The sequence below is a fragment of the Strix aluco genome, chromosome 8 (assembly GCF_031877795.1).
Source record: "Strix aluco isolate bStrAlu1 chromosome 8, bStrAlu1.hap1, whole genome shotgun sequence".
Lineage (NCBI taxonomy): Eukaryota > Metazoa > Chordata > Aves > Strigiformes > Strigidae > Strix > Strix aluco.
Window position 1 is genome coordinate 31,741,394 of NC_133938.1, and position 12,795 is coordinate 31,754,188.

At 47.7% G+C, this 12,795-nt stretch overlaps 1 protein-coding gene across 1 annotated transcript in view; it reads right to left on the reverse strand.

Moving 5' to 3' along the window:
• PAPPA2 (pappalysin 2) overlaps positions 1–12,795 on the reverse strand; it is a 94,554-nt gene that overhangs the window by 34,221 nt on the left and 47,538 nt on the right. Inside the window, exons 12-14 of the mRNA XM_074831690.1 lie at positions 11,123–11,258; positions 10,661–10,880; positions 185–356 (exon numbers count right to left, since the gene is read on the reverse strand). Coding sequence (XP_074687791.1) covers positions 185–356; positions 10,661–10,880; positions 11,123–11,258 — 528 coding nt within the window. The remainder of the gene's footprint in view (positions 1–184; positions 357–10,660; positions 10,881–11,122; positions 11,259–12,795) is intronic.

Sequence of the window (12,795 nt, forward strand, 5' to 3'; positions counted from 1 at the left end):
CACAGAGGTCCAGCACTGGAGCCTCTACTGGGCTGAGGTTTGTTAGAAAAATGATGAAGAGGTTGAGGCTAGAGGAACAAGATGTCCTGGGGTCACGCCAACCACCTCAGGGTGGTTAAATCTTTCTTAACTAGCACTCTGTCCAACAGGCTGTGAGATCACCTCCACCCTGAGGTCCACTCACCTGTGCGGAGCCCAGGCTCTTCCCATTGCTGGAGCCAAGGATGAAGCCCTTTTTGCAGGTGACAGTGCATGCCATGTGTCTTGGGCTGTCAGAGGTACAGTTGATGGTGGCAGCATGAGCAAGCAGTGGCTGCGTGCATCTTCCTGATCCTGCACAGGCACCATGGACACAGCTATGGAAGAAAAGAGGGAAGAGATCAACCTGTGGGCCCCAGGACTACTTCATCAAGGAGGGGCTCTCTCTGGGTGGCACCTATGTGGGATGTTCAGCAGGGCACAGATGCCTACAGAGATGTACACCTATCCCTCGGCCCCAGCTTCTTCCAAGCTTGAAGTCTCCTGACGATGATGCCAGGAGGATAGTTTTTCACAGTTCTGCCTTGGCTGGACCTCAGCCTAACGCCAACCCACACCTTCCCCCAGACCATCGTGTCCTTCCAGGCTGATGAAAGGAGGCACAGCCCAACAACACTCCTTCCAAAATCCATGCTGTCTGGTGGTACTAGGCCAGGTCCTCTGCCCCAGGGTGTGACAGCTGCACTGCACAGAGCCTGCACACAGCCTAGCACCAAAGGGCCTGGTGGTGCTTGGTGTAGGTGGACCAAGAAAGCAAGAGGAGGGAGGTGACAGGGAGAAGGCAGGCAGACAGCATATTCAGCAAGGCCACAACTCTCCCATGGTCGAAGTGGGAAAGTTGGTTTCAGATGGTCCTATCAAGCAGCATTCCTGAATGCACAAGGAGTAAAGCTATAAACAGCAGTTATTATAGCACCTTCCTGAGGGTGCTGCAGCTTCTCCAGCAACAAGGGGGTCTCTACCACATGACAATTTCTCATCTCCAACATGCTCAAATCATATTGGACACCGGAGAACTTGTGGCAAGAGACCCCCTGAAATCACACTCTGCAGCGCAATAGAGAGTACGCTGTTAGACTCACGCATGATTGCAGACACTCGTGTGTCTTCCCATACATACTCTGCTCATACATATCTCAGACACTAGTGTTTGAGGGCAGACAGTGGACAGCAAGAGATCTGCACTTTCCAAAGGCAATAAAGCCCAGACAGTAACACTGGGTGTTTCTCCTTTCCGGTAACTTTTGAATCCACACTTCAATTTCAGTCAGCCTTTGCTCAGAATAAGACAAGATTTTCAGCAACAGATGCTCAGGAAGAAAAGACCTTTTTAAAGCCTCTGCTGATAGAAGAGTGATGGGTATGATAAACCCTGTATTAGACATCAGAAAACCCACAAAGGATTCTCCAAGGAATGGTTTAGCTGGAGAAGAAACCTCTGCAGATATTAGGGAACCATTAATGAGATATTCTTCAAACTATCTGCAGTCCCCCCAGACCCAGAAGCAGAGTTGCCCGAGCTTCATGTCTACACGGCTACACCACAGCCTGTGGTGGAAGGGAGAAGCTGGACATGCTGCAGGTGTCTCCTCCACCCCGCTCTTGTCACCTTCCCACTTTGCTTTGATGGTCTGCAGCACCTCTGCTCTTCCCACAGGCCCACGCAGCATTTCAAGCCTGTGCATAATGATGCCAGGCTCTTTGGGATCAAGACTATCTCGGCAGATACCTGTCCAGCTCCACAGACTCAGCTGTGGCCACCAAGGTGAGTTGCAGCTAAAAGGAGGAATTAGCCTCCCCCATGCGCCACCTCAAGTTACAAGAGGTCCCTGGAAAGCTTGCAATGTGTCACCTGTCCCTTGGAAAAAATCAGCCCCCTCCTCACTGCAGCAGCTTCCCACCAAGGACCAGCTATTAGGTACTGATTAATTAAGCATCACAAATAATCCCACAGTGAAGAGGAGCACTGGCCAGAGGGCTACGGTCTCCATCAGTGAAATGCAGTCAGTAGATGAATTACCTGGGATGGAATGAGGCCAAGACATGGGGTTGACACAAGAGCTCCCACAGGAAAATGCCCTCATCTGGCTGTCAGGCTTATCCCTTTACCAAATGATATAGGTGCAAAAACTGACAACAGCCCTCCTGAAGCAGGGGCAGAGGTGCTGCAGGTTCAGGTGACAACTGTGGTGTTGTACCTGAACGTCTCCCCTCTGCTCCCTGCTTTGCACAGAGCTGCCGACAGTTTTGTGCACTGCATTTCACCCAGAGAAGGCAGAGCCAGCCTTTGCCTCTTGCGTTCACTCAACCTCTCCAGTCAAGGATGCACAACTAGAAATCCCACAAATGACACCAAAAAAAAAAAAAGAAAAATCAGTGCCAACACGGACATTAAGGGAACGCAATGTGCTGTTGAATCTGGACAAGTCCAGAGAGCCAAAGACACGGTGGAAACCTGCAGGCCTTAGCCCTGAAAGCTGGTGGGCACGGGAGGGGACCACAAAGGAGAACAAGAAGAAAGGGGCTGTTTTTTCAATGCAGACCTGTTTATGAAGTGAGAAATGGTTTCAGGGCAGCTGCTGCAAATTCTTTCACTAGCTTATATTTCCATTTGCTTCCTTTTTAAAGAATTTGTTTTATGAGCACAGCGTTTGTCAGGTCATTAGCTTCTGAGGGCATCTGGTACCAATTGTAGCCCTCTCCCCTCCCCTCCCGCAGTCACCTTCTCCGGGCGGTTGCTTTGCTCCCTGCCTGTGCCCCCGGCGCAAGCACGCACACATGCTCCCGTCCCCAACTCCACCTCCCTGTGACGGAGCTGCTGTCCTAAACTTCCTCATGTGCGTGTCTCTGCACATGCATGTGCAAAAGAGGCTGAACTTCTCCTCTTTCCAGCATTGCTCTTGCATCCTATCTGCTTCCTTACCAGCCACGGGCATGCAAGAAGATGCAGCTGGTGTGCAGCATCCCACCTACCATGGTGCTTGGTACTACATCAACACACCACCGCAAGAAAGTCCTTTACCCCTGGGTGCCTCCAGGCATGTGGATGTCATCTAGCCAAATCACAGACCACATGTTGGGAAGCAGCGCTGGGAGATGAGTGGTGGGTTCACCAAGCAGCCGTAGGCTACGGGGCAGCTGGGTGGCCACACCAGGACCCCAAGACACCTAACTTGATCTGCTTATGGTGTTGTATTGAGGTGCGGCGTGTGCGCTCATTGCAGCATGAGTTCGAGGAGGGGTGGCAGCACCCTCTGGACACATCCAGGCAGGCCAAGTGCTTGGTTGGAGCAGCTCTGCTGGTGCTGGTGGAGTCACAGCTCATTGTCTGGGACAGCCTTGGCAGTTGGGGCAAGGTTGGTGTTGTGACAAGTAACAAAGCTCTGATCCTTTTCAGCACTAGTGGGCACATCTTGGTTTTCCACCAGTTTGGAAATGTAACTGGCAATGCTGGTATAAAGCGGATCAAGAGATCAGCAAGTTTCTTACTCCATTCTTATATATGCAAAATGTTATATAGATTAGTTATACATAAGGGATTGATAATTTTAGGCCAGAATATCAAAATCTTTCTTTTTATATACATCACATGTATATATTAATTCACATAGATATATTTTAGAAATAATTAGCTGTCTCTTTGCCCCAAAAGATGACTAATCGCTGTTTTCTCCTTGACTAACAACCCCCATCCCACAAAAAGCCAGTAAGCTTTATTTTGGAAATGGTCCGGGACCTATCGACTCAAGTTCTGAGAAACTGTTCTCATCCTATACATAGCTTTGAAGTCTGGTGCTTCTATTCCAGACCTGAAGAAGGGTTCACATCATTGAAAGCTGTCTGATTTTCTCAAAAATACCAGTTAGCTTAAAAAATATTTATCATCTCTACCTACAAACTTTGCCTTGATCACTTCCTTTATCATTATCAGCATCACCATAAGTATCACTGCAATACTCAGGGCCAGGACACCCTTGAGCCTGACGGAGTACAAGTGCAGGACGAAAAAAAAAAAAAAAAGCTGTGTGGCCTGGCCCCATCATGATCCACATGCCTTACCAGGGTTCGCGTAAAGTGATGGAATAAATCACTGCTCCCAGCCGCTGGAACACTAACGAAGGCTGGACGAGGAAATTGTGCAGTTAGCCCAGTTCTGATCTCAGCATGAAGGAGCTCTTTCTCCTTTTGATGATAAATGAAATTCCTGTATCGCAGCTGCAAACTCCTGACTTTTGCCCATTTTTGATTCAGGCCGTATAAGATGTAGGATGAGCCAATATTTTTTTTTTTTTTTTCTGTATGAAACATCCAAAAAAAATTTCCATTTTTATCCCAGCATCTTTTGAAGCTCAAACTAATGATTTGTCAACAACATTTTTATAAAATACCAAGGTTTTTCTCCTAACTTATTCCACGTCAGCACCAGCCTGCATGATTTTCTGGGCTCACCAAGTCCCCTAACTCATACATCAAAGAAAGTTTCAGATCTGGAAATTTGTGAAATTCTGCCTAACGATGGCCCTAACTGCTCTGAAATGATAAGAGCTTTGTTTTGAAATGGGACCGATCCCATAAACTAGAGCAAAACTTTTCCATTGGGATCCTATACCAGCAATGGAGCACACTGAGCCAGTGGTGGCAACGCTGGTAGGGAGACATCGTTTTGTTATGACAAAACCCAAATTCTAAAAAGCTGGAATTTCAAATTTTACAGCAATTATTCCATGGAATCCATAAAATACTAATGGATTTACCCAAGTCAAGCTAAGCCAAGCCAAATACAGTGCAGCTACCTAAAGTATAATAAATCATCTATACATTGCTGTAGTATCTACCCAAACTTTCAACCCAAAGATTGCTGCTAAAACAGCACTTATCATCAAGGTCCAACTCTAAGAGGGGAAAATTATTATAAAGAGGTTCATCTCATGGTGCAAATTTTTGAGGGGAGAAGGGGTTATAGGAGATGTTGATGGAAAGGTAAAGGTTTTGGTCAAATTTTCTGAAGTTAAAAGTAGTCATTGCATATACTCTGATGCAGTCTGGATTGTAGCACTGAACATCAGTGAGATAAAAGATGTTTACCCCAATGTGGTCTAGCAAAAGAGAATAGCTAGGAAATGAGAAAAGGTGTTTTGGAAACACTTGGGAATTTCTCCCTTCAGGCGTGTTTCTCATGAAGGGGAAAGGTCTCACTTTTCCAGTAAATCTGATAGCAACCATCCTTGTGGGAGCAGGCTACGTGTACAGACCCAACGGTGGTGATGCTTCTTGATTATGATCTTCATTGAGGTTCCCATCTCAAGAAAAGATGTTTGCTTCTGTACGTGAGTCCCAAAGAAACTTGGCAAAAAATAACATCTCTGTGAGTCATCGACTGTCATCTACCTCACAGATAGAGGAAAGGCATCAGTAAGATGTCAAATGACCTGTTGGTCCCTCCATAGCCAAGGAAGGCAAAGGAAGGAAAAGGAGCAAGAACAGGTCAATCTTAATACATTTCCAAACAGTTCTTTTCCATGTTTTTTTTTGTTGTTTGCTACACCGAAGTAGATTTATAGAAACACAAAAAGTGAGGCTGAAGGGATGTCAAGTTTGGTCTAGTCAGCTTCCCAGCCTGAGGCAGGACAGACTGTACCTTCATCACTCCTGAAAGGAGTTGGCCTAACTCCTTCCTGAAGGCAGATGGCCCACCTGCCCATCAAGAGGCCAGCATGCAGGTAGGATTTATCTGCCAGTATTCCTCAAGGGTGCATATTCAGCTATCCCAAACACCACCTTTAACCATATCCGATCCCCACGGCAACACACTGCACCTCATTTCTGTCACCTCCTGTCTTTTCCAGAGAAATTAACTTCTGATCCACATCTACCAGCAAGACATAGAAATAGTGGAGGGGTTTCAAAAGGGAGCTTCAAGCAGACGTCATAGCTGGACTGCAAGACTTATGCTATAAGATATAAGGAGGAAAAAATATTTATCATGACAGAGAAGACAGTGAGAGAATCTGATCATTCTGTACAGACATATATACACAGAAAAGTAATCTCTGCCAGGAGGCATTTAGACCTTTCTGTCAAGGATGCAGCAGAAGCAACAACTTTCATCATGAAATCAGAGGCAACTTCTCAGCAGAGAGGGTTACTAGATAGAAGAATACTCAGCAGGGGAGATGGTGGACTCATCACCTCCTACAGCCTGTAACATGAAATAAGAGATCCTTCCAAAGGACACATTCAATCCCGTTTCTGCGAAAAACGCTAGTGCCTGTACATAACGTTAGGGAGTCCAGGGCAGAACAAGGGCAGGCTGGCTGCAGTGGTATACCGAGGGCTCTGCAGGCAAACCTTGGGGTCTCTCAGTGCTTGTTGCCTTCTTCGCTGGACACAGGATGGACAGAAGGCTTTGTGTGGTTCACATAATGCCCATACGGGTAGGAGAACAAGGAATCAAAATCAAGCTTCAGGGTTTCACCAGGAGCTGTGCTGGGGTCAGGAAGGAAACCTGCCTTGCACCTCACACAACTGCTCTGTGTTGTGATTCACCTTCCCGTGATGTATCGGGGGTTGGCCATACTTGGAACAAGTTTATCAGACAGGGTGGCCCTTTCCATGAGGTGACACCAAACACCCTGTTTCTAAGCTGTTCAGATGCTGTGAATGACTCAAGATCAAATTGGTGAAAAACTTTTCTGGTGGGAGATATTCTTTTCTAGGTGAGACTGGCTAGTCTCAGGGAAAGACAGAAAATGCCTTGAGCATCCTAAAAAAAAACCCTATACAAAGTATCAAACTCAAGAAACTGACCAGGCTGCAGAGAGCAAATAGAATGGGGCAGCCCATGAAAATGGTCTCTGCACCTCTAAGGGATTCACTTGTCACCTTACAGCTGGACAGTGAAGCCACAGTTGAAGCAAACGATCAAGTCCTACAGTACATCCTTGGCCACCACTGACCATCAGCCAGTCAGGGATGCACAAGAGAAGCACCAGAAGTCAACAGGCTTTGATGCTGGGAGAGAGGCACCTTGAGAGGTCTCAAGGGCAGAGGCAAAGGCTGAGGTGAGCCCATACCCCAGGAAAAATTGTGATCAGGGTCCTAGGCTTGGTTCTCGAGAGGTCTTTTCCTCCAGACCAAGGAGAGAGAATGTGCATGGTGCAGTACAGACACAGCCTGCTCTGATGGGCCTCTTGCTGCAGCCAGGAGGCTGCACTTGCCTGGGAGATGCAGGGAACAGACATCCAGGCAATACATGCTGTCCTCACAGCAGTCGACTCTCAATGCCGGCTGCACTGCTTGTGCAAGCAGAGCCTGAGCAGACTCTGGCTGGGAGGACAGAGTGGGGATGGAGGTACACCTTGACCTGAGCATTTCTCAGCCCATCAGACATGACCCTGGAATCCCAACATAAGGGTCCATCCCCTTCGTGCCTGGTCCCTGACCATGGGGCAGCCTAGGCCAGAGGGAAGGAAATGAAACACCAGCATCTCTGCCCAGGGCCCCCACAAATTTTCACACCAGCACAGATGCAGTTCATAAATTGACCATGCATAGATTTGGCGTCTGGAAGAAAGAAAGCAAACCAAATAAAACCTGCTTGGGAAATGGCCCTCTTTGCTGAACAAAGTTCAGCAATTGAAAATATGTAAACAACCCCCTCCCTCCATCTGATTTTCTCTCTCTGACATCCACTTTCCATATAAAAGGAATCCAAACCAGACTCCCCTTGATGCATTAAACCCACTTTGGGGAAGCAAAGGAGGGCACTCACACAGGAAATAAAAACACAATACAGATTGCATTTTGTAACACCTTTCCTGTTAACTTGCCAAGGAATTTCCCAGCACATGCTAACATAAAATAAAACGCACTAAAACCAAGGTAAAACTAAACATAACAGAGGAAATCAACAATGTTCCCCTCGTTCAGTATATAGCCTGTACACCAAGGAAAACAGGAGGGACTGTGGCTCTGTTTTAAAATACAAAGAAAAGAATGACAGCTGGAGAGTTTGAGTTTCCTGGGTGGAAACTCGCTAGAAGTCTGATTTCTGCTTGACCTCATAAACCTGTGATTGGGCACAGAAAGCAAAGAGCCCTGCCTGAGCTGCTGGCAGAGACAGTGGAGAGGGTTTCCTGGTGCCAGTAGCAAGGTGCGAGGGAGGGACGCCACGCTGCTTTGCTCACCAAGTGCTCTTCCAACCTTCAGTGCCTCAAGCGGGTCCGAAAGCAAAAGGCAACTTGTTTTTCAAAAGAAGAATGTACTTTTCTAGCATCAAACGCCTGCTGCATCCTGACCTGGAGATGGCTACATTTCATCAGCTAAAACATGATCTCTTTGTTTTCCCCAGCCTGCAAAGCGCTCTGAGATCCTTCAAGATGAACGACACTACAGAAATACCAAGCCATCATATATTTATTATTTTGGCAACAAGCATTTCTAGGCTGAAGTCAGGAAACCTCGTTTCTTTGTTGCTTTTGTTACTATCCCTTTCTTGGGTTATTTTAGGAAAGCATTCACATGCACGTACTGTGTATATGAGTCTGGGTGCGTGTGAATGGTCAGTTCAATTCTTTACAGGAATAACACAGATGATCCGTGATCTTTTGCAGTCAAATGTCTCAAAACTTCTTAAGATTTTATATTCCTGGATTTTTATAGGGAATTTTTTCCCCAGACTCCACCTGCCTTATATGAAATAGATTATTAGCCCTTAAAAATAAAAATACTTCTGTACATTAGTTCTGGAGATGAAATAGATTTTTAAAATATAATAAGGGGGGGATACTTGGATGTTTCCTGAGTTAGTGGCAGTTCCTTTATTATTAGTGAGGCTACTGGAGGCTGTAAGCCTAACCCCCCTCTAAATATTCAACACTTTTGTCCAGAAAAGAAAGACTATAAATAGCACTTCCTACTCTGAAAAACTCTGAGGATCTGATTTCTTCTGAGTGTTTGCTAAGGGCATGTATGTAACCTGCAATTCAGCATACCACAGCTAAGCCAAGGCCACGGGGAGCCTGCAGGACAGCAGTGAGAGGAGGAGGAGGAGGAGAAGACATGAGGATCCTGCTGGGTCCTGCTGCGCCCACGCAAAGGGGACAGCATGCAGATCTGTGCACTTTGGTGATATGGGAACTGGCTTGTGCTCCAGCTATAATGAGACTTTTAAGAGAAAACCATCTATTTTCCTCTCCATTTGTCCCTATATGAGCTTCTCTTCATCCATAGGCAATGCTTAGCTGTGTCCGGTCAATCTATTCTTCCTTGCAGTCACTTCTGAGGGGGAGGGGGAAGCTCTCAAGCAATGAGAGTGCAAAATTATTTTAAAGGATGAGAAAATGTAATTGAAAAACCACATCAGTTGGCTGGGGTCTTAGAAGCATGTGTGTACATAGCTGTAATGGCTACCAGGAGGAAACGGACTGCATTTCAGGTGGACGCTGATCCTTTAATGTAAGGCTGAGAATAATATTTATATGCTGACTCACTGAGATTTATGTTCCTGTATAAATCACACATGCACTTAAAAAATAAAAAAGTAAAAAGCAACTGCAGAATATTCACAGCTTCCAGAACTCTACGTAAATCAGTTGTACCATGATCCCCCAAGCTTTTAAACAAACACACGCACACTTATTATCAGGAATGTTTGTCCATCCAGGGCCATCAACAGAAGAAAAATGACAGTAGCAGTGATGCGATGACCCTAGCCAAAGCCCTTTACTCTTAATGCCCCCACAACTCCACAAAGCTTGGACCCAGAATCAGTATTCCCAGTGGTGTGGTTTGAGTAACTGGCTGAACCAGAGCTTTGGATCAGCATGCTTGTAACTTCAGGGAATCTGGGATCCAAAAGCCAAGCCAGACTTGGCAGGTCTGGCTGTCGTCAGCTCTACTACCCCTCTAGGACAGAGCTGAGCACCATCGTTCCATTCTTCCTTGGGTCTGCGCCTCTGCTCGGCATGCTCTTTTTGCCTTGTTTATTTAGTCTATTTTGGACGACAGTCCCTCTGCATCCAGCAGGACCTGCTCGGAGAGCAGTGCCCGTTCTGCAAACGCTGCCTCTCATTTGCTGCTTTATGAAGACAGGCAGAGGCCTGTGAGTGCTGGACATCAATAAATTAAAGTGCCGTTGCCACTATTATTGTTATCGCTGCATTACGATGGGGCAGCATGAGACTTGATGAGAAGCCTGGGATAGATGGGGAGCCAGCACAGACAGGAGGAGGAGGAGGAGGAGGAGGGTTTCATCCCCACCTCCTGCAGTGTGGGGAAGACTGGATTGGATGGACATGGAGCCTCTCAAACAGCTTTAGCAGCAACCCTCAGCAAGAACTCAGCAGAAGGAGCTTGACTTTCCTACCAGGGAACAGTCCTTTAATGCAGTTTTGTGCAGATGCACGGGCCACACACAAAATCTATTTTCCTGCCTTCTCCCCTCACAGTGAGATAAGCAAATCAAGTCATTACACTGGATTTTCCAACAACACCTCAAAAGCCACCTGAGAAGAGTCATGAAACACTCGGAGTAGACAAAAACGCCAGAAGTAAAGCACAAAGCCCCAGAGGAGAGAGGTACTCTGGGTGCCTGTTGGAAAGTACCCCAAGGAGACCATACCTGTAGCGCTGATGGCTGTGTCCCTCCTCGTGTTGCAGGAGGCATGTGGTGGGGTCAGAGAAGCCAGGCTGAGCTGAGGTCCGCAAGGCTACAGCTGCGATGCCCACGAGCGGGGAGGAGAAGTTGAGCAGCACTGAAGCAGCACGGTGGTGTGGGACCTCTTGGCCATGGGTCACGTTGATGACAAGGGGGTTGTGCTGGCATGACAGCTCATACATCCCTGCGAGATGGGGCAAAGAAAGAAGCTACTATCTCAGCTCCAGGGATATTTTCTCTGCTTTCAATTTACCTCTTCTGCTCCCCCACACATCCCAACAGACCAGCTTGAGAAGCAGAAGATGCTGCAAGGGGGAATAGGGGACAGCAACACCCAATCCAGTGAGACAATGTGGCAATGGTGGGGGATCCTGATGTCTCTGCTGGGACAACAGAGACTGGTGCCACAGCCCATAGGTTGCTCACCCAAAGAGCGGTTCAGCCCATCTATGTCACTCAGCTGGACATTGACCCTTGGCTTGCGCTGGTTGCTTGGGATGGTGCCGTCAGAGGCCAGGAAGACCAGGAGGGAGGTGGGCACTGCAGGTCTCTCAAAACATACCTAGGCAGGAGGGCAAGAGAGACCCTGAGATCATGCATACCAAATACAGCCTTTCTGATCCCATATATGCAAGAAGGAGAGAAAGAGGGAGTGCAGTGAGAACACAGAAGCAGGGTTGGGGGGTCAGAGACTGCAGATGTGCAGGGCAGCAAATGGATGGGAAGAGAGAAAGGAGGGAAGGAAAGGTGCAGGAACACAGTCCTTTCTCTCCCAATTCCCCTTCTCCCTCTCACTAGTCTTCCCCACGTGTATCCGCCCTGCCTTGCCATAAATTTATGGCATCTTCCCAGCTTCCACATTTGCTGCTCTTAAAATTGAGCAACACCTGATTGAGATCTGGATAACTCCTTTTTTTGCCCTCCCTTCATGAGGCTCTGACTCCCACCCTGCGCAGTGCCGGCTGGGCAAGCAAGGCATCCAGAGTGCACAGCTACCAGCCTTGCCACCAAAATATTTCCATTAAAAAAAAAAAAACAAAATAAAAACAAAGAATGGCCCCAGTACCCGGAGTGACTGCAAACTGTCTGTCAGCCAACACGTGGAAAGATTTGTGGGAAGAAGCCCTGCCTGCTAGGAGAGCCGACAGCTCCCCACTTGTCTACAGCCCTGAAGGCTACAGGAGGCAGCTGGGAAACTCATGGCACAGTCATGGCAGGGCAGATGTTCTTTGGAAGTAAGAAGATAGAAATGTTTTTCTCCTCCACCCTGGTACCCCCCCACCTAATGCAGAGATGTGTTTTGATCAAGATCCACCCTATGGAGTGTTTTTGTTGAATGCCAGCATAGACAGAGCCCAGAAAAATCAAGGCAAAAGTGTATTTCAGAGGAGGACAAGTCCCAGCTGGACAGGCACAGCCCAAGGAGCAAACTGGGAGTGGAGGGGACAACCACCCAATTTGTGATGGCAGCCCAGACTTGGGGTGATTTGTGCCACACCAGGCATTGCGTGCATGGGAGCAGGAGAAAACCTTGGGCTTCAGCGCAGGGCTCCCAACCGGCATGGAAGTGCTTGGCCACAAACACCCCACAAGCAAGTCCCCGCTGCTGCCTACATGCTCCTTTAGCCAGGGCTTGCTCTCATGCAGGGCTGGCCTGGCTGCAAGGAGTGGACAGGGAGGCTCAAACATATTTATTCAGTCTATCCTCACTGAGGAAAGTAGGGGGAGAAAGCAAAAGAAACAGGAAAGCAAGAAGGGAATAAAGGAAATCAACAAGACAAGACAGACAGAGAAGAGCCAGCAGTGCTCACCACCTGCTCCAAGGAGCCCCCCAGGACAGGGGTGCAGCTGGGAAGCTGCAGGGAGCTGGCTGATTTTAACCCAGCCACCTGCTGCCCACTCCCCTCCAAGCATGGTTCCTTCAGGAGAGGAGACATGCTTGGAGAAGTCAGGTGAGGCTTTTGCTGGACTACATGGCTTAAGGTGGAGAGTTTAGTTTTTCCCTTCCTACAGCGCATCTACTTGGAGGTGAAGGACATTGGCCCCAAGTTACATCAACAGCAGCTGACTTGACTAACATCCCAATTCTTTTTTTCTTT